Source organism: Mesoplodon densirostris, chromosome 4 (assembly GCF_025265405.1).
Source record: "Mesoplodon densirostris isolate mMesDen1 chromosome 4, mMesDen1 primary haplotype, whole genome shotgun sequence".
Lineage (NCBI taxonomy): Eukaryota > Metazoa > Chordata > Mammalia > Artiodactyla > Ziphiidae > Mesoplodon > Mesoplodon densirostris.
This window is the reverse complement of record NC_082664.1, coordinates 136,135,027-136,157,759: the sequence shown is the minus strand read 5'-3', so window position 1 is coordinate 136,157,759 and position 22,733 is coordinate 136,135,027. Positions and strand designations below refer to the sequence as shown.

At 36.8% G+C, this 22,733-nt stretch overlaps 1 protein-coding gene across 3 annotated transcripts in view; it reads left to right on the top strand.

Annotated features, from left to right (window-relative positions):
- The window catches only part of TCF12 (transcription factor 12), a 393,224-nt gene that overhangs the window by 137,982 nt on the left and 232,509 nt on the right, over positions 1 to 22,733 (top strand). For all 3 annotated transcript variants that reach the window (XM_060097288.1, XM_060097287.1, XM_060097289.1), the window contains one exon: positions 21,477 to 21,550. In XM_060097288.1, coding sequence (XP_059953271.1) covers positions 21,477 to 21,550 — 74 coding nt within the window. Of the gene's footprint in view, positions 1 to 21,476; positions 21,551 to 22,733 lie in introns of those variants that run through there.

The window sequence follows — 22,733 nt, the reverse complement described above, 5'->3', positions numbered from 1 at the left end:
TTAAGAATTTATCTGTGGATTTTAAAAATAAAGTACAGTTTAACACTTCTTATACCATTGATTAATTATTTTCATTTTAATGAACTTTTTGTTCATTAGAGAAGCTCTTCCAGGGCATACATTCTACTTGTTGAATGAATCATCATGCTCAGAGAGCGTTCCAGATTTGTGATTGATTCACTTTACTGATTTTTCTTCTTTTCTAAAGCTATTCTAAATTTTTAAAATCAGTCTTGCTTTTACACATTTTTGTGTCCAAAATTAAATGCATCCTTAACTTTGTTAGAATTAAAGCTTTTCATTCTCTCAGTCACATGGGATTTTCAGGTTAATTTCTTCTAGGACCATTTTTGGGGCAACATCTTATGCTTGAAAAGAATTCAGTATTTTCCAAGGTTCATAGATTTGTTATGATTTCCACATAAATATATGTCTTTAAGTCAGTGGATATAAAATGTAAAGGCATTTATGGAGGGGGGACCACTTCATCTGCTTTATTGACTTTAACTTGCTTCATCATTTGTGGGGCTGATGGCCTACCACAGGGAAGCTGTAAAAAGCAAATAAGAGAAACTTGTTGGTGGGGGAGTGAATGACGAAGAATGGTTCCTAACTCACAGTAGACCTTCAGTAAATGCTTATTGAATAGAAATTGTTAAATTGTGGAAAGAGTTACGATTAGGTAATTGTACAAAACAGTGAGTGACTTAATGATAGTATTTTCTGTCTTGTGTTACCTTTATCTTTTAAAATAACCCACTAAAACACTGTAGGGAAATGGTTTTGTGAGGATAGATCATTGTAAACACTTAGAAACTACTACATGCAAGGTGCTTTCCAAGCATTTTACATGCTGTCTCATTTAAGTAGGCAGAGCCATTGTTATCTGATTTTCACAAATGAGGAAACTGAGGCAAAGAAAAAGATGTGACATTTAAGTCCTACAATTTGAACTGTTTGGCCTACTACCTTGACTCCTTCTCCCATTCCTCCAGTGTATGAAGATACCGTCATCCTTCAGTATCTGCAGGGGATTGATTCCAGGACTGTCCTGGAATGCCATGGATGCACAAGTCCCTTGTGCAGAATTGCATAGTTTTTGTGTATAACCTATGCACATCTGCCATATACTTTAAGTCATATCTAGATTACTTATAATACCTAATACAATGTAAATGCTATCTAAATAGTTGTAAATATAATGTTAATGCTATATAAATAGTTGCCAGTGTACAGCAAATTGAAGTTTTGCTTTTTGGAACTTTCTGGGATTTTTTTCCTCAACTATTTTCCATCCATGGTTGGTTGAATTTGCAGATGCCAAGCCTGCAGATACAGCCGACTGTGCTACTTCTTTTTTATTTTCTAGGGTTTTGTCTCATAAAAGCAGGGAAAAAATGAAGTTGATTTGGCATAAACTTGAATGTCTTTGCAGCCTGAGTACCTTCACAGTGGGCTTCACCTTGTGTCAGTGTTTTACTCTGTGGTTAGACTTTGAGAGATGATGTCATTTACTATGAATAATCAATCATTCATGTTGAGGAAGATTATTGCCCCAGCAGGCTATCATTATTCTAGTCAGAGAGGAATTGATACTGGAAAAGGTAATACCACAAATGGGAAATACAACCTAGATCCAGTCAGTTCATTAAACAACAGATACCCACCTTCCACAATTTTTCTCATGTGGCAAGACTGCCAAATGAGTTTTCTAACAATTAGAATTAAAAGGCCATCTCTGCAGTTTCAGACAGCTTATATTGAGCATTTACTGTATGACAGACACTATACTGAGTATCTAATAAGTATCATCTTATTTAATTCTCATCCTCAGTCTGTGAGTTATATACTATTATTAAACCCCATTTTATAGAAGAAGAGACAGAGTCATCACATACCTAGTAAATGGGAAAGCCTTGGATTGTGCTTGGGTCCATCTGACTGAGCATTATTTTCCGGATATGGCTTTGGTAGTTTCCTGATATGCTTTGTTGAGCTGAAAGGACAGAGTTAGAGACTAAGTAGAGAAATGGGGTATAGAAGGAAATCAACTAGATCCATTTTTTTCAGGCACTCTTAAACTTCTGGAATAAATATATTAAATGTTTAGAATGTGTTAAGTTTTCTTCACTCTATGAATAAATAACTTACTCTAAGTGAAGGCACACCAAGGGAGAAATTGAGAGGTTTTCCTGGGATAGCAGGAGCTTTGAAAGCTAACCTGATCAAAGATAGGAATGCTGGTTTGAAGAAGGTCTGGAGGAAAAACTAGACCAGAGATTCAGATGTTGAGAAGAGGTGAGAAGAATACCAGATAATTAAGATATTTGGTATTGTATACAGATATAGAATTGAGTAAATCAGTGCAGTTCAAGCCTTTTCACTTTGAGACTAACAAGGGGATACATAAAACAAGGGGATATATTACTTAGAATTAAGTGTGTGCTTATTTGCTGAGTTGGTGGAAGACACCGATCTGTTTTTGATCTCTATGAAATCTAAGTATAGTTATTTTCTCTTCCTCTTTTCTATTAAAGCAGCTCTGAACAATTTATAAACTCCTCATAGTTTACCCATCCTTTCCCCTATCTTGTTAATGACATAATTGAGGAGGTCACTAAGCTAAGTCTAGTTTCTTGCTCATAGGGAGAAATCCATTTAAACTATGCATTTTATCTTTACAACTTCTTTGGGTTTAAGGTTTTAAGGGGCGAATAATGGTTAACTCAACCAAAGGCCACAGAGCAACGTTCAAATGAATAGATGCCAACTTAAGGAAATATCGTCAACTAAAAGTATTCTGCCAGCATTTTACCATTGACATCACTTTTTCCGTAGGGTTTTAAATACCTGAAAGGCCTTCTGAATGATACTTGGGAAACATTTTAAATTATTCTCAGAGGTACAAATAGGTTATTTTATCATAGATATTTATAGAGCAAAATTGTGAGATTTTACCTCTTCACCTGTATTTGCTAACTCTGGGTCTTTAAACCATTCTGTTAGGTTAGGCTGTCTTCTATTTGTATATCAGTTACAATCTTATTTTCAGAAATACTGAACAGGATAATGATTTCATACACTTAAAACTATTCAAAAATAATAATTTTAGTAGTTTAATAGAGATGCTTAATGTAAGAAATTGTAATGGTGCTGAATGACCACAGATTGATTGGATTATGGAGATCTTCACCTTGAGCAGAAATTGAAGATCAACTTTTAAGTGTTAGACAGTAGTATCTTACTGCAGTAGCACAGAAGTATTAAAAAATTATTCTTGACTTTCCCCACTTCCACTTTATTTGGATTGTGAGGGAAAACAAATATTTCTGAAAATTTTATAGACAAAATTTACCCTCAACAGAATAAACCTTTCCTTTAAACACTTGATATAATCACATTTTAACAACATAAAATTTTCTACCTTTTACTTGCATTAAATTTTCAAAAATAGCATTGCATTTACCTTCTCACCCTTTAGATTTAGTTTATCTCCTGGGTGTAATTGGAAGAATTTACCAACCTTAAGCCACCACTCATATTCTTCCACTGAAGTTAAACCATCGTGAAAGACTGAGATCTCTTTCCTGTTTTACAAAAAGCATGCATTCTCTATCATTTGGGTAGTTTTTTTCATTATATCATTTTGGTTTGTACCAACCTAACATTGTTATGCTGCTGTTTATTTGACTTATGTATGTACCCATTCTTCTCTAGGAACCCACAAATTTACAGTTTTATGTACATAAGACCAAATATGCTCATAATATGATAAAATTCACTTTTAATTTTATATTAATTTAAAATAGTATTTCGCTTTTACGGTGCAGTTTTTATGCATTAATTTCTCAGAAACCTCTGAAAGAATTAATCATATGAACAGTCTTTCCTTAACTTCTTTGTACAGTTTTTCAAAACATTATTATTTTAAATATATGATAGCATTTTAATGTTTACATTAGTAATAATCATTCATTTTATTCCATATTGCCAGTCCCAAAATTGGAAAAAGAGAGATATTGATTGTAGGAATAGATAATGTTTGAAAGGTAATGGAAAGGTAAGGCTTGGATTTTACACATTTTTTTAATGTTTTATTTATTTTATCTTATTTACTTTTGGCTGCGTTGGGTCTTCATTGCTGCGCGTGGGCTTTCTTCTAGTTGTGGCGAGCGGGGGCTGCTCTTCGTTTTGGTATGCGTGCTTCTCATTGTAGTGGCTTCTCTTGTTGCAGAGCACGGGCTCTAGGCATGCGGGCTTCAGTAGTTGTGGCACACAGGCTCAGTAGTTGTGGCTCGCGGGCTCTAGAGTGCAAGCTCAGTAGTTGTGGTGCATGGGCTTAGTTGCTCCGCGGCATGTGGGATCTTCCCGGACCAGGGTTCAAACCCGTGTCCCCTGCATTGGCAGGCAGATTCTTAAACACTGCATCGCAAGGGAAGCCCCTAAATGAAAAAGCTTATAGATGTTTGCTTTCTATTGCTTCAGCAAAGACCAGGCTAGTGCTTTTATATCAAATCACCACGTCATCCTTGCCACACATGTGTAGACTTCTATTTGAACTTCAAAGAATGCCTTAGAAGTCAGTGTCTCTTTCTCTTATGGTATCTAATATTGGGGACCATTTGCTTTTGGTACCCACTACTGTTTCTAAAGCTATCACTTGACTATGGTACTAGTATGTTTCTTGTTTTAAAATTTTAATCTCTCTTCATTCCAAGTTGTGCTTTGTTAGTATTTAAATTTCTCCCGCTTAGAATTGCTGAGCTCGTTAGATTTGCATACAAGTTGATGTTTTTCACTGATATGGGAAAACTTTTGCCCAATTTTATTCCAGATATATAATCTGCCTCCTTCTTTCTCTCATCTCCTTCTGATACTCAGATTACATGTATTTTAGACCATTTAGTATGGTCTAACAGGTAGCTAAAGCTCTACTCTTTTTTTCCCAATATTTTTTATGTTCAATGTCACTTAACCATTTCTTCTTGTTTCAGTTCATTGTTAAGCTTATTCAGCAAATTTTTTATTTCAGTTATTGTAATTTTAAATTCTGGAATTTCCGTTTTCAAAAGCTTTTCTTTACTGAGTCTCCATCTGTTCATTTATTTTGACCATCTTTTTCTTAAAGTCTTTGAATATTTATAATAGCTGTTTTAAAATCATTTTCTGCTTATTCCAAACATCTGTCATCTTGAGATGTGTCTGTATGGAATGTGTTTCCTAGGCTATAGGTCACATTTTAATTTCTCCGCACATCTATTAATTTTTTATTTCATATTTTTCAATGTAGAAGATGTGTTGTAAAGGTTTTACTTTCTCTTCATCTGCAGAGTTTTGTTTTTGCTCTATAAAACAAATAAGAATTTACATTATTTGTAAGTAGTTACACATTTTTGGTCAGTTATCTTGAGGCTTGATTTTATGCTTTGTTAAGGCAGGCCTGTGGAAAGCTCAAATTATTTATCAAGCCCTCTAATTACTTTCCTCCCTGGTACCCAGCAGTTGAAACCCAACTGTGGCTTTCTCCTTTCTTTGTTTCCCTCCTTAATTTCCAGCCACACTGGCATTCCCGAATTCTATGTTTTGGCTCCTTAAGCAAAGAAAATAGTGGCTTTCTGCTTATCTAGCCACCACATGCCATGCTGCCTGAGAAATGCCCTCATCAGACAAATCATAAAGATTTGGATCTTACCTAGTGAGTCTGGTTATATTTTTTCACTGATCAGATCCTTTTCAGTTTTTGCCTCCTTTTGTTTATTCTTCCTTGTCTTAAAACAGTTGTTTTTAAAAGTTTGGTCCACAGTTTATAATTGTTATTTTCAGTTGAATAAACTTAGGAACATTTTGTTGTTTTATAAAACATTTTCCTCACCCCATTTATATCCCTTTTACTCCTTCCTTGTCAACTCTCTACCTGAGAAGCATCCACAGTCTTTATTTTTATGATTATGATTTTGTTTTCTCTGCTGTAGGTCAACATATAAATGAAATCAATCCTTGCTATCTGGTATCTTTTATTAAGCATAATGTTTTCAAAATTTATGCATGTCGTTGCATATACCACTAGTCTATTTTTTCTTTTTTTGTATTGCTGAGCAGTATTGCATTGAATGAATAAACCACAGTTCCTTTATTCATCTTTTTTATTGATGGGCACCTGGATTATTTCCAGTTTTAGCTCTTATGAATACTGTACTTAATATTCATGTAAAAGACTCCTTGTGGGTGTACTTTTTTCTCACTTTACCTTGCACAAAGACCTAGGGATAGTATTGTTGTGTTAAAGGATATATGTGTTTTTATCTTTTAAGAAACTGCCAGCTTTGCAAAGTGTATCATTTTCCATGCCCACAGGCAATATGTAAGATTCGGGATGCAGATCTTATTTTTCTGTCCAGATTATATTCTGTTATATAATAGAGATAATTTTTAATGTAAATTTTAAGTTTCTGGTAAATAATTTTGATAAGCAGTCCTCTACTTTTAAACTAAAAATACTCTGAGTTAGAGATTTCAAGAGTGATATGGGTGGCAGGGCCAAGATGGCAGAGTAGAAAGACACTGAGCTTACCTCCTCTCACAAATACACCAAAATTCACAAATATCTGCAGAACAACCATCAGTGAAAAGGAATAGAACCTACCAGAAAAGATCTTCTACAACTAAAGACATGAAGAAGGGACAACAATGAAATGGGTAGGGGAGTGGACTCGTGATATAATTAAGTCCCATACCCCTGGGTAGGCAACCCACAGACTGGAGAATAATTATATTGCAGACGGATAAAGAAGATTTTTTTTTTTTTTTTTTTTTTTTTTTTTTTTTTTTTTTGCGGTACGCAGGGCTCCCACTGCTGCAGCCTCTCCCGCCACGGAGCACAGGCTCTGGACACGCAGTCTCAGCGGCCATGGCTCACGGGCCCAGCCACTCCGGCATGTGGGATCCTCCCGGACCGCTGCACGAACCCGTGTCCCCCGCATCGGCAGGCAGACCTTCAACCAGTGCGCCAACAGGGAAGCCCAAAGAAGATATTTTATATATATATAATGGGACATTACTTAGCCATAAAAAAGAATGACATACTGCCATTTACAGCAACATGGATGGACCTAGAGATTATCATACTAAGTGAAGTCAGAGAATGACAAATATTATATGATATCACGTACAGGAAATCTAAAAAAATAATGCAAATGAACTTATGTACAAAATAGAAACAGACTCACAGATATAGAAAACATGGTTACCAAAAGGGAAAGGGTGAGGGGAAGGATAAATTAGGAGCATGGGATTAACAGATACACACCACTATGTATAAGATAGATCAACAACAAGGATTTACTTACAACACAGGGAACTATATGCAATATCTTTTTATTTTTAATTTTATTTATTTTTGGCTGCGTTGGGTCTTCGTTGCTGTGCGCAGGCTTTCTCTAGTTGCAGCGAGCAGGGGCTACTCTTTGTTTCGGTGCATGGACTTCTCATTGCGGCTTCTCTGGTTGCGGATCATGGGCTCTGGGTGCGCAGGCTTCAGTAGTTGCAGTGCACGGGCTCAGTAGTTGTGGTGTGTGAGCTCTAGGGCATGCGGGCTTCAGTAGTTGTGGCATGCAGGCTCAGTAGTTGTGGCTCACAGGCTCTAGAGTGCAGGCTCAGTAGTTGTGGCGCATGGACATAGTTGCTCCGTGGAATGTGGGATCTCCCCGGACCAGGGCTCGAACCTATGTCCCTGCTTTGGCAGGCGGATTCTTAACCACTGCGCCACCAGGGAAGTCCTATATTCAATATCTTGTAATAACCTATAATGGAAAAGAATCTGAGAAAAAGCATATGTATAACTGAATCACTTTGCTGTACACCTGAGACTAACACAATATTGTAAGTCAGCTATACTTCAATTTAAGAAGAGAGTGATATACTTTATTTACATAGGCAGTGTTCAACTTTTTCAACTAGTTTAATAGCTCTAAAAGTTGGATGGTGGGTGAGTGTTTTGATGTAATTATTCATCTTCATAAGTTGTAGATGTTTTTAAATTACTTAAATTCAATTTTTTAAGGGCTAGACACTAATTATGAGAGTATAAAATTTAGAAATCTTTACATGGCAGTAATTTTTGCTTACATGTTACTGTAATAAATACCTGTGAGTATGAACAAGAGAGTTTTAGTTCATTCCACTAGAGCACTGAGCTAATGTCAGGTGTTTCATTTGAGTGTCTTCTTGATGTGGTTACCTTTGTTCTGTGCTTTGGTCATCAGTTGTATCCCTTATGAATGCTCTTTTGCAAACTCATACTGTTCATCGTGGGACTGGGGAAAGTGAATGTAAGTAGGTAAGTAAAAGCTGTAGCTGCTACTAGAAAACCTGTCCATATATTAATTAGCATTGTCATTTTGTACACAAAAACTTTTTCATTGAGTGTCTCCTATGTATTTAGCACTGTAGGTGAAGCAGAATGAGAACTGAATGTGGCCTTTGGTCTTAAATTAATTTGAGACCCCATGTTGGATGGTGTTCTCTTAAGAACAATATAACTTCTGTGCTGTGCGACGTAGATTTATAAGTATAAATATTAAAGAGAGGACCTAGTAAGGATTAAGGAGGTTGGTCATGTTTTACAGTAGAGGTGGAATTTAAAGTGTGCATAAAATCAGTAAGAATTAAGTGTAGAGGAGACAGAAGTGCCAAGAGGAATAATAAGAGCAATAAGTGTTCATGAACAGTACTGTGTACAATGAATGTGCCTCATGGTTACAGTTGAGAGTTTGAATGCAAAACACTGAATGACAGCTCCTTGAGGGGCAGGGTTTCTGTGTCTTGTGCATGTCTCTATCAACAGTGCCTAGAGTCCTCCCTAGAGCATGACACTGTGTATGCCATAATAGGAAATTAGCGTTTTTGACTATTAGGGTTGGAAGCAGTGAGGCAATTGTAACTGGGTTTTCAAAGGCTTTAAACATAGGAGGGACAAAACCTAGCACAATTGATGGTAAACATTTGTGGAACAGAGGCGTAAATATTCAGTTTCAGGTTGAAGAATTTGGGATTTATTCTGTTGGTGGTGGGGCACTGGAAGTGTTTACTTTTTAAATCTGGGGGTAATATGTTTTGAAGATTTGTTTTAGGAAGACTACAATGGCAAGATATTATTAGGTTAAATATTTTGAAATAGTGTTTTAGGGAGATTCAGAGAGACTCTAGCAAAAGAGTCTAAGTAGGATATCATGAAAGCTCAGAATAAAAAGGTGGCAGTAGGAATGGAAAAGCTGCTTCAGGAGACATTCATAAAGAATACTCAGGGGCCTCCCTGGTGGCACAGTGGTTGAGAGTCCGCCTGCCGATGCAGGGGATACGGGTTCGTGTCCCAGTCCGGGAGGATCCCATATGCCACGGAGCGGCTGGGCCCGTGAGCCACGGCCGCTGAGCCTGCGCATCTGGAGCCTGTGCTCCGCAACAGGAGAGGCCACAACAGTGAGAGGCCCGCGTACCGCAAAAAAAAAAAAAAAAAAAAAAAAAACTCAGTATAAGGATAGTGGAGGGAGAAGAGAAGAGAAAATCAAAGATGATGCCAGTTTGACCTGAACTATTATAGTACTACCTCTAGTATTAGAAATATTAATAATTAGGGTCCAAAGGCATATGAGGAAGAAGTGAAGGGTATGTGAAAAGTCTAGTTTCAGATACGGGTTTAAGATGATGGCAGGAGAGCTGAATGAAAGCTTCCAGCAGGAATTTGATGATTCAAGATGCAAAATACAGAACTGAGCTTAAAGCTGGGAGTGTGCATTTGGAAATTGATCATTCAGATGGGATAGTCAAAATCCTAAAACTGAGTGAGCAGTTGAAGGGGTAGAGCATAAATTGAGAAGTTCTTGGAATGAAGAGCAGGTACTTTTAGTTTTTCACTAGAAGGGGAAGTGTTAATATATAGAAATAGGGGCCCAAAGGTTAATGTCAGCAAATCCCAGGGAGGCAAGGTGGTTAACAGTATTGGATGCCATAGAGCAGGGGTAGGCAAAATATGGCCCATGGTTCATCACCTGTTTTTATAAATAAAGTTTTATTGGAATACAGTTACTCTTTATTTGTTTACATATCGCCTTTGACTCCTTTTGTGCTACAGTAGTAGAGTTGAACAGTTGGTAAAGAGAGGGTATGACCCACAGACATAAAATATTTACTGTTCGGCTGTTTATAGGAGAAATTTGCGGACCTCTGCAATAGAGATCTAAGAAATTAAGACCAAGAAGGGGCCTTTACGCTTTATGATTAGAATAATCTTTGATGACATGAAAGAGTTCAGTTTTATCATATAAACAAATGTTTACTGAGAGCCTTCTTTGTGACTGGCATTGGGTTTTGCTGGTGTGGTCTAGGAAGAGGCTAGATACTAACAATTGATTCATTAATGAGTAAGTGCATGAATTGAAAGGAGTGAAGGTAGTCAATATAAATTTTTGTTTTGTGAATTTAGAAATAAATGAGTGGGAGTTTGAAGAGTATATGAGGATGGGATTTTTAAAAATGCAGAAAATACAATGGAAAAATTTTTACAGAGTTCCTTTGAGAGAGGCAGAGTGTGTTGCCATTATAGGAATTAATGGTCTAAGACTTGAACACAGGGAGTACACAGGCCTTATTACAGGAAATGAATAGAATTGTTTGTGGAATTAAGAATAGTAATTGCTCACACAGCTGTTTTTAAATAGCAAATTGTGTTAGGTAATCAGCAAAAATCCACCAAAATGTACTTATGCAGAAGCTGCTTTATTGGTACTGACTTATGATCCTGATGGGTACTATAAAAATAACCTATAAACCTCTGTATGCACTTTTCACAGTGGTGTGGTACTGTATGTTTTTTGTTTAATGTGCAAGGGCAATGTAATATTTTCATCTTTCTTTTCCCGCACCAAACCCAAATATAATTGTCTTGTTGAAGAAGAGCAACAGCATGAACTTTGTGAGCTCACAGAGCAATGAGGTGTGTTCTCATTGAAATGAGTAGTATCTGTTTGATGCTTCTCTGTTTGTCTTCCTCCTCAGACAAAAATGGAATGTTTTATTGTATGGTTAGATTAAAGTGTACTAATTCATTTGTTTTCTGTTTTTTCTTTCTGTATTTTGTTCAAATGTATTTCTTTCTTTTGGATTTGGCTATTTCATAGGACTCCATTTTAATTTATTGGTTGGCTTTTTAATGACACCTCTGCATTTTTTTCCGCTTTGGTAGTTTCTCTCAGGTTATATATGTCATTAACTTTTCCCAGTCAATTTAGAGTTAATATTCTACCATTTCACATAAAATGTAGAAATCTTGCAACCTTATAGGTCTATTTACCCCCACCCCTGCCTTCTTTTATGCTATATTTGTCATATGTACTACAGCTAAATACATTGTAACTCCTGTGAGAGAATGTTACAATTTTTATATAAATAACTTTTAAAGACGTTAAAAGGAAAAAAAAAGTTTCTTACATTTACTATTTCTCATGTTTTTTCCTTCCTCAAGATTCAAGTTTCTCTCTGATAACATATCCTTCAGCTTGAAGAACTTCTTTTAGTATTTTGTACTGAAGTTTTGCTGGTAACAAATTCTTAATTTTATTTTATTTGAAAATGTATTTCATCTCCATTCTTGAAGGATATTTTTCCAGTCTTTTCATTCATTACAAGCATATGTCCTTTACTTGATTGGGTATAGTCAGGTACCTGGTTTAATGCCCTTGTCTGAAAATCTCAGTAGCTGGGTCATCTTGAAGTTGGCCTCTCTTGATTATCTTTTTCTTTGAGATTGGGTCACATTTCACTGTCAAGGAGTTTTGGCTTGTGTTAAAGATATGTTATTTGTGGAAATTTTGGTTTCTTTTATGTTCCTCCAAAGAGTTTTGATTTCTCTGTTTTAGTGAGCCATTAATTGGATCAGACTCAGAGTGAAAACTCTATCTTGCCTGAGGTTAGCAGCTGCTCAAATCTCAATTTGATTTGATTCTTTCAGCCTCAACTGCAAACTGCCCTTTGAATGTGTACATCAGGGCTCATCCAAAGACTTGAGCAGAGATGTGCCCAAAATTTGGGACTCATCTTTTCTGCCTCTCTCCTTTTGGGGATTCTGTCCTTACTTTCTGGTGATTATGGTTGTCCTGCTCTTTCCTGTTTTTCTTCTATCCAGAAAGATAGTAAGTTTTCTATTGGAATTTTAGTTCCTGCATGCTGTGGCTGCTGCTTGCCTGTGGGATGAAGCTTTAAAATGGGAAACTCACCTGTGCTGATCCCTAAAGCTGTTAAAAGGAGAAACTCATTCTGGTCTCTTCTTCCAAGTTTATATTCCCATCCAAAATCAGCCTGGTTTTGTTCATTCTCCTGGTAGACCCTTTAGGTTTACTCTTAAGGTGGAGTCTTTATGTAGTTTGTTTTATATTTATATTTTTTCTCCAGAATTTATAGTAGCTGTCCGTAGGAGCATAGTACATCATGTTGGAAGCTGAACTCACTAGTTCAGTTTTGAGATTGCCTCCAGCATATTTGCAATCTGCTTTAAAAAATAATACTTTTTAAAAATAATACTTTAAAAATAATAATTATTATTATTTTACTAATTCTTGGAAATCTACTTAGATTGCTAGACGTCCCTCTTCTACTTTGAATTTCTTTTTTTAACCCATCTCTAGTTAACTGAATTCTTATGATGGACTGTCATGTGAATGCCCTAATTTTATATGTACCTTAACCACTTAGTAGACATTTGAATACAAAATACCACACTTCTGCGAAGTACCAGAAGTACGTAGAGATGAACAAGGTATGTTCCCTGTTATAAAGTTTTATTGGTAGGGTATATGTGAAAAATAACTGTCAATGTTGAAGACAAAATAAGTGCAAATTACTTTCTGAAGAAGTGTGATTAATATTGACTTAGTTGATGGAGAACACTTCTCAGAAGAGAGGACATTCGATCTTAGACTGATTCAAAATTAGAAACTCAGGTGGAGGAAAAGATAAGGGAGGATATTCTAGGACTAGGAAGCAATAGGAGTAGAATATGAATGTGTGACAAGGCTTGGCATGTTTGGGGAGTGACTAATGTCTTGATGAGGCTGGAGCATTGAGTTTTCTTTTTTAAAATTTTTATTTATTTATTCATTATTTATTTTTGGTTGCATTGGGTCTTTGTTGATGTGCACGGGCTTTCTTGTTGTGGAGCACAGGCTCTAGATGCGTGGGCTTCAGTAGTTGTGGCACAGAGGCTCAGTAGTTGTGGCTCACAGGCTCTAGAGCGCCGGCTCAGTAGTTGTGGCTCACAGGCTCTAGAGCGCCGGCTCAGTAGTTGTGGCACACTGGCTTAGTTGCTCCGCAGCATGTGGGATCTTCCTGGACCAGGGCTCGAACCCGTGTCCCCTGCACTGGCAAGCAGGTTCTTAACCACTGTGCCGCCAGGGAATCCTGAGCATTGAGTTTTCTGAGAAATATAGTATGTGTTGAAGCTGAAAAAAGTAGATTGAGGCCACCATGAAGAATGCCACGCTCAGGAGTGTGAGTGTTATTCCTGAGGCAGCAGAGGATCATATTTGAAAGTGAATGGATGTGATCCAACTTGTATTTATGGCAAGATAATTGTGCTGGCAATGTTAACTGCGGATTGGCATGGAACATAATAGAAGAATAAGCAATACACAGGACCTGAATCAGAGCAAGGGATAGTTACTCAAAATATTGCCAAGGCAGAAATTAATACAATGGGTAACTGAGTGGTTAAGGGAATATGAAAGATGTGTTACCAAATTTAAGAAATTAGGGCTTCCCTGGTGGCGCAGTAGTTGAGAGTCCGCCTGCTGATGCAGGGGACACAGGTTCGTGCCCCACTCTGGGAAGATCCCACATGCCGCAGAGCGGCTGGGCCCGTGAGCCATGGCCGCTGAGCCTGCGCATCTGGAGCCTGTGCCCCGCAGCGGGAGAGGCCACAACAGTGAGAGGCCCGCGTACAACAACAACAACAAAAAGAACAAATTTAAGAGATTATTGCATTTCTAACCACATTTGTAAATATCCCAACATCATGCTGACTACATGAAACTTCTGGAACATTTTTTATTTAGAGTACCTTTTATAGCAGTGTACATTAGGCTGTAGTATAGTGAATACAAAGTGGTTTTTCTTAGGACATGTAATGAGGTTATTTCAAAGCTGTGATATTGAATGTCTGTGTGTGGTTTAGCCACCAAGCCTAGTGAGGATTTAGGTTTCTCTAACACTTTTTAAATAATGTTTGCTCTTTGGGGTAGTTACTTGTCTAGTTCATAGAGTCATTTATAGTCTGTTTCTCATTGGAATTTTTAAACTACTATTCATTTATTTAGAACATTGGTTTAGATTATTTCTAAAGAAGAATGGTAAACTCACAAATAGGGAACCAGTTTCAGCCCCACTTATATTAAACTGAATGTATTATTTCCACTTTATACATTTATTTCTTCCACAAATATTTATTAATGCCTACTGTGTGTCAGGCATTGTTACAGGCAACAAACATAAAATATTGAACAAAACAGACTACACTCTTGTTTTCCTGGATCTTTCAGTCTACTGGGGGGAAAAACCGATTGTAAACATCCCCCCATAGCATGATATTTGAATAGAGAGACCTGAAGGAAATTAGGGGAACAAACCATTCAGATATCTGGAGGAAGCATTTTATGAAGAGGGCAAGTGGCAAGGCCCTAAGGAGGAAGCATGCTCAGTGTGTTAGAGCAAAAACAGGAGTCCATGTAGTTGAAAAAGAGTGATCTAAGAGAATGAATAGTAGGAGATGAAGTCAGAGAGGTGGGAGGTGGAACCCATGAAACACTGTAGACCAGTGGATTTAATACTGAATGAGATGGGTAGATTTTGAGCATAGGATTGACAGGATTTGAGTTGTTTTGAAAAGGTCATTCTAGTTCCTATGTAGAGTATACACACTGTCACAGGGGCAAGAAGCAGGGAGACTCTTTAAGAGGCTATTGCCATAATACAGAGGTGATGGTGGCTCAGACTAAAATGATCATGTTAAAAATAGTGAGTCAGGCACTTCCCAGGTGGTCCAGCAGTTAAGACTCTGCCCTCCCAACACAGGGAGCTTGGGTTCCATCCCTGGTCAGGGTACTAAATCCCGCATGCCACAACGAAGATCCCATGTGCCGCAACCAATGACCCAGTGCAGCCAAGTAAATAAATAAATATAAAATAAAATAAAATAAAAATAGTGAGTCATAGTCAGATTTTGAAAATGTTTATAAAGTAAATCTAATGGGATTGTATCATTGAGAGACTGAATAGGGACATTTTTTGCTGAGACTTATCCAGAGTTGGAGAAGAGGCATCAAGCGTTTTTCTTTCTTTCTTTTTTTTTTTTTTTTTTTGCGGTACGCGGGCCTCTCACCATTGTGGCCTCTCCTGCTGCGGAGCACAGGCTCCGGACGCGCAGGCTCAGGGGCCATGGCTCACGGGCCCAGCCGCTCTGCGGCATGCGGGATCCTCCCGGACCGGGGCACGAACCCTCGTCGCCTGCATCGGCAGGCGGACTCTCAACCACTGCACCACCAGGGAAGCCTGCATCAAGCTTTTTTTAGAGTGGACTTCTTTAGTGCCTCTGTGGAAGAAAACATCTGGCATTGTTGTTTAGGTGCAGGACTTTGTTGTTTAGATTCCAGAGGAGTATGGCAGTTGCTTTTAGGTGCACTGGGTGGGCCTTTTCTTGTTTCCAGAAATTTGACAGCCAGATAGTTTAGGGGAGGCTTGGAGTTGGCTCAGGAGCTTTGACAGGGTTATTAGAATGTCTCTTCAGACAATCAGAGCAAATCCTCAATATACCAGGTCCCTACATAGATAGTTCTCAAGGTGGTACAAAATACCTGCTTGCCCTTTGAGAACTTAGTTTCAATCCCTGGGCATTAGGCAGTTTTTTATTTTTCCTAAACAGATAGACCTGCCATTTCCTTTTGACCTTCTACTCTTACTTCATTGATTAAATCACTAGAATGTCCTGTTTAATTGTATATTTACAGGACATTTATATAGAGTGATGTGGCTAATAAAAATAGCATAGTGAAATCACTGTTTGGAAGTTAATTTCAAAATTAGTCATTTTCTTGAAATTAGTCATGTTTAATTATCTTATTCTAGTGTACTTTGGCACTAGAATATCCCTACTTTTAAAGTCTTAGTTCTCATCAATTCCAAATAGAAATTGTGATTAATTTTAAAGATGACCTAAAAAGGTGATTCCTTTTAATCTTTTTACTGGTCGTATTTTCTTACATACTTTAAAAAGAGTCAAACTTTTTAATTTGACAGTTCATTTTACAGAATCTCAATTTTTTTAGTAAAAAGAAAATTTCTGTAACCAATGTTATGTACTTCATATGAAGCAGCAGGTCTTATATTTCCTTACAATTTCAACATTTCCATAGCTTTTCTGTTTTGTTTTTCGTTAATGTGTAGCATAAAAACAAAGGATTTGCTTTTATATTCTAATTGATTCTGTTTCACAGTGAATTTCTGGAAAAACACATCGGTAGATTTATTTCATAAGTATCTAAAATTTGAGAAATATAATAAAAAATGGTGGTGGTGGGTTTTTAGGTGTATATTGTTTTACAATTGATTGCAGCCTTTGAGTCTGATCTAAAGGAATATCAATACCTGACAAATAAAATTGAGTGAAGAAACTACTGAAGAGACACATCCATAGCTTTGGTTATCTGACATAGCTATCTCCAATCAGATTTCTTTTATCAAATCATCTATTGAATCATCCTATAGCAGATGGCAATCCTGCGAAGTATATTATGTTTTCCTTATTTATAACAGTGTTGGGATTTGATATTTTTGAAGTACATTTTATTTGCTAGAATAAAAACTTGATTTCACTGCTACCAAAAGCTGTGTGTGTGTATGAAAGAGAGAAAGGGACAGAGAGAAAGAGAGGTATACAATCCGCTGTGCTCTTCCTCCCAGCTTTATATATGTCCCTTTTCCACAAGGAATAACTCTCGGGCATAATACAAAGCAAAGTGGCTGTATTGACTTGTTTTTCTGAAAAGCTTTTTTTTTTTTTTTAATTTATTTTTGGCTGTATTGGGTCCTTGTTGCTGTGCACAGGGTTTCTCTAGTTGTGGCGAGTGGGGGCTGCTCTTTGTTGCAGTGCACGGGCTTCTCATTGTAGTGGGTTCTCTTGCTGTGTGCGGGCTGTAGGCACATGGGCTTCAGTAGTTGTGGCTTGCGGGCTTAGTAGTTGTGGCTCTCGGTCTCTAGAGTGCAGGCTCAGTAGTTGTGGCGCATGGGCTTAGTTGCTCTGCAGCATGTGGGATCTTACCGGACCAGGGCTCGAACCTGTGTCCCCTACATTAGCAAGAGGATTCTCAACCACTGCACTACCAGGGAAGCCCTGACTTGTTTTTCTTATAGCTTTGCTGCAGGGATATCCTAACTACTCTTCTCTTGATTTTGTGTATCCCCCACCCGGCTTTCCCTTTCATTACTTCTCTGCTCTCTAGACTCCCCACCAGTACCTGAAATATTTTCCAATTCCAGACGTGTTTCTCCCTTCACCCTCCTTGTAGTCTAGGGTGACAGAGTCTTTGGTGATAGGGCTGGTGGTAGCAGGTGGGAGAGAAGGAGCTGGTCAGCAGCTTTACTCCTCATTCACCCCTTTTACCTCCAGGTAGGTCTTGTCTGAGCCTCACCAAAGCTTGAATAATGTGTCATGTACACAAACCCTGTACTGTTTTTGAGCCCCTGGGGGCCCAGATTGGCGGGGGGCAGTGTGGAACAGGTGTATAGGGTATAGAAAAGTCACTACCCCAAAAAAATGTTTCCAGTTTTTGCTAATGGCTAAAAACCTAGAGAAGTCTCAGGAATTTTGTGCTAGGAGAATGAAAGAAGTAGTAGGATAGAAGCTGTGAGATAATTTTATATCGATTCAAGAAAGAGAGCACTTTCAGTCAAAAAAGATGGTGGCAGTAGAGAGGAGGCAGGCAAAGTAGTACCTGAGTCCTTCATAGGAAAGAAAGTAATGCTAGATGTTTTACTTGGCTAAGTTTACTTGCTCCTCCAAGAGTCTTGCTCTCTGACATCTCAAAAACTTGGTTACACCTTGTATTCCTTCTTCAGGCTCCCAGCCTCTTAGGGAAGTGCCTGTATGTGTAGTAATTTATGATTTGCTTTCAGTTACTTTTCGTATTAAATGTTTCACAAGAGAAGGAAGCAGATTGTTCCACTGAATTCACAAACCAGTGTTTTTAGATATACGGTCTAAAATTTAATGTTTGTTCTTTACTGAAAAATGTTAAATAAAATATTAAGCCTTTTAAAATGAGGCACATGGAATCAAAATATGTATTGGATTTTAATTGGTTCCATTCAGAAAAGCAGGTACTTAAGAGATTCTGTATATAAAAGATTAAAAAATTATTTAAATCTCTATATTAGTTAAATTATTGGTTAATCCTTTTAATTTTGTTGCAGAGAAATAGATTAATTAGAAAGTTAAGCAAGACTCAAAAGTGTTTCTACTACTTAATCATTCCTAAACTTTCTGTTACATCTACCATTTTTAATCTGTAAGTTGAGGCACTAGCATCTCAAAAATTGTTGAATTGGCATGTGTAGACTAGAAATAGGAAGGGAAGAAAAATACATGGCCGTGGTGATTCAGACATATCTTAATAGAAATGTTTTCCTCCTAATTACTGTATTGCAACTGTGGTATATTTTCTTGTTGATAAACAGTTTTTCAGATTTTGATCAATTTGTATAATTTCTGTATTGTTTATTTTCTGTGTGTAATTTCTTTTTTCCTGGTTACCTTGGTCTTGTGGCTGAAGCTTTGGAAAGTTTATTACTCCTGTCATATTTCTATGTTTGTACAGCCATTGTGTTGAGCAGAAAGGAGTTGTTGATGCTAAAGGATGACTCTTGCCTTTGTCAGTGCCAGCCACGATCTTCTGCTCAGAGTCTAGATACATTAACAATAAAGCTGTAGAGCTCTGAGTTTAAACCCTAGCCAGATCCTTCTTATACTATAGCATCCTTTGAGCCCTCTACATGTCTTGTATTGTTGGTATGTAGTACTCTTTAGTTGGTGGCTTAATTAATAACCATTTTATTTAATTAATCTTTGCTCTTCTTTCATGTTGTGGAAGTAATTAGTGTCACTTGATGAGAATTAAGTATGTGTTTTCACAGAATTTCATTTATCACTTAAAAATTTGTCTGAGATGTTTTCTATAGCAGGCACCCATATATTTTCTTTTACAAATGTATTTAAAATAACACATAGCCCCCATATTTATTAATTATTTGATAAAAGACAATTCACAGTCATAAAATGAATTATTTTCATTAGAAATAGGATCATCAAAATAAGTTTGCATTGTATGTTCTAAATCAATGAAAGTTATGTTTACTTCCCACCCTCCGGCCTACCATTCTGCTTTTTATGGATTTGTCTACTCTAGGTACCTCATCATATAAGTGGAACCATATACTATTTGTCCTTTTGTGATTAGCTTATTTCACTTAACATAATGTCCTCAGGTTGTAGCATGTGTAAGAATTTCTTTCCCTTTTGAAGCTGAATAATATTCTTTTGTAGGTATATACCACATTTTGTTTATCCATTCATTTGTCAATGGACATTGAAGTCACTTGTACATTTTGGCTATTGTAAATAATGCTGCTATGAACATGGGTGTGCAAATATTTGAGACCCTGCTTTCAGGAGCCAATTTACTTTTGCATTTTACTTTGGATACATGATTTAAAAAAATTAACTCATTTAGAAAAAAAGTTAAAAATGGAAAGTATGATCTTTTTAAATAAAACTTTTCCTAAAATTATTTGCAGCTTCGTAAGTAGCTTTATATTAATGGATTTTGTAGATTGATAGTAGTCTTTGTCTTGGATTGGGTCTCACTGGAATCCTATCTGCTATTCTACAGTGTTGATTGCAAAGAAAATGCTTGGAAAATAGACCACAGGTAACTGGATACTGGAGAAATATTTAGTAACAAAGTGTGTTTTTACGATACTCTCCAGACTTGTAGAATCTTTCTTAAATCTAGAATTTTCATAAGAATTCTCCAAGAATGAACAAAACAAAAACACTTTTTTGTCGTTGTTGTTTTTGGTTTTTGTTTTGTTTTGTTTTTACATATAATCTGTGTGTTTTTAAAGCTTCTGATTCATTTGAAATTGTGCCTAGTGTGTTTTTTATAGTACCCATCTTTTCTCTGTACTGTTTTTGATATAGGAAGTACAGATTCATAAAAAGAATAAATTAGGGTCCTACTAACTGAATTAGTAATTAGTGTATTTTACTTTGGGTACTGACTTCCTTTCCTTGCTTTTGTCACCTAATCCTTCAATTGGCAATTCGGTCCCTATGAAAAAGCTTTGGGAATCGTGGCTAGTTATTGGAGAATTTGTAGCATTTAACTTAGTACAGACCACTTCTCATCTAAATCACAGAAGACTTCAAGGAATTTTTTTGAATAAAAAGAGGTTCTAAACTTAACAGAATGTAGTTTTTGTAACATCTAGAGTTTTCTCATGCAAGAATGAAACAAAAAAAGTCAACCATTTGTATTTCATCATAGAAAGAATCTCAGAAGGGGTTGGGAAAGTGTACCCTGTTAGGAGTCAAGGATGAGAAAGGCTGGTCTTCAAAACAGAAAAGGGAGAAATGGCTGGATTGAGAGATCTCCAACTCTTTCAGATTTTTCTGGGGATTGATTGGAAGGTGAAAATAATGGAGCCAAAGCTTCAGAAGGTACATTAAGGAGGATAGTGAATTGTTTTGTTGTTAATGGTAATTTATCCTTGTCACATTGAGTCTTCCTTTGCAATTTTCTTAGGAGTAGATCTACTCATTTAGAATCAGATTTTGGAGGAGATTTTATTAGGATGAGTTGTCACATCATTTTGATTAGTTTTGATATAATTAATGTTGATTTGATATGGTTTGATATAGTTTGATTTAGTTTGATGTCTTCAGTTAAGAATAGCTACTCAGTGCTTTGATAGAAACCAGTTTTATTAACTTGAGCACTTGTTTGACTTGCTTCATTTTCTAACCCTTATTCACTTCGTATATTCATGGAGGCAGTACTAAACTTTAGAAAGTTGGGGGTGGGGCATTCATCTACTTTTAGAAGTAGCAGTGGGTGGAGACAGAGGTAGAGAGACCTAGATTATGCTCTGTTCAAAAATCTCCAAAGACCTACATTGGCAATGTATGTAGGGCATTGTATACAGCAGTGATAAAGATACTCCCAAGTAACTTATTTCTGCAGGTTTCTGAGGCAGGGATTGATACACAGCCAGTTCCAATCAAATGCAGATACCACTCACTGAATTGTATTATCTGCTATACCAAACAAAACCCATCATTGTATCCTCTTGGATTTATATTGTTTACTTTCTTCTCTCCTTAGGTATGGATGAACGAGGAGGTACGACATCCTGGGGAACAAGTGGTCAACCAAGCCCCTCTTATGACTCATCTAGAGTAAGTTTGCTCATCAACCCTTGATTAAAATTGTAAAGATAATTTGGCAGAATAAGTAAGTTCTTTCATATGTGAGTTCTATTTCCTAAGAGAAGTGAAGATTAATGTATTTTATGGGACTATATTAGAATACCCAGTACCTTCATAGTAGCTTTAATTCTTTCCCTTAACTGTCATACTATGGGAGTTCATTTTATGTCCTACAATGAAAGAAATATTCTTGATGTTATTTCTACACCTCAACTACTTGTAATACCCTTTACTAAAGTTGGAAGAGCTTGGAATGCCTCACTAAGTAATCTCTAAACATAGTCATTTTTCTTCTTGTATTGTTTATTTGCCTTGAGAGCTCTCAGATGACCAGCTTCTAGTCTCCCCTTTCACGTTCTTGCCACAGTAGTCATCAGAGATTTGTATCAGGGATTCTATAACCCTGCCTCTTGAAAGCATATCAAAACAGATACAACAGATGACATTTCTTGGTTGACAGTTAAGAGAAAATAGGACCAAGGTAACATGCTATACAATGAAAGGTTAAAAGTTTAGGGCCTTTTCCAGAAATTAAAAGAACAAAAAAATTCCCCAAAACTTTAAAAAATGAGACTGAGAGACTGAAAATTAGACCAAAGAATTGACAATAAAATTAAATGCTGTGCTCCCAGATTCTGCAGTAAATTGATGAGGTTAAGAGCTACCTTTTCCAAAAGGTCATACTTTGAATGAATAATGAACTATTTATTTCTCTCAGAATTAACCAAGAGAGAATAGACAAGCATAAAATTTATGGGCACTTAACTCTAGAAGCAAATTGGTTTAGGTGGAAGAAAACCTGAATAATGTGATTGGAATTCATAGTCTCCATATGGGTTACTGTTTTGCATTGAAAAATGCTGAGTGAAAATACTTACTAAAATATGTGGTTTTGCTATTATACTTGGTTGTAAATATGTTTAACTTATTTTAAATACTTCGGAGAAGAACTGGGATAGTCCTGTGGAATTCAGGAAACTGTAGAGAGAGACTGTTAAACATGGGTTTTAGTGTTTCCTTCTCTCAAATCAGTGCTGTGAAAGCTGAGTTGTAGTATAAACAGCACTGTCCTGGGTATCACAGGATCTACTATTGACACTACTTTGAACTTGCTACTTAATCTTGGACGTGATATTTTATCTTGTGGGTAAAC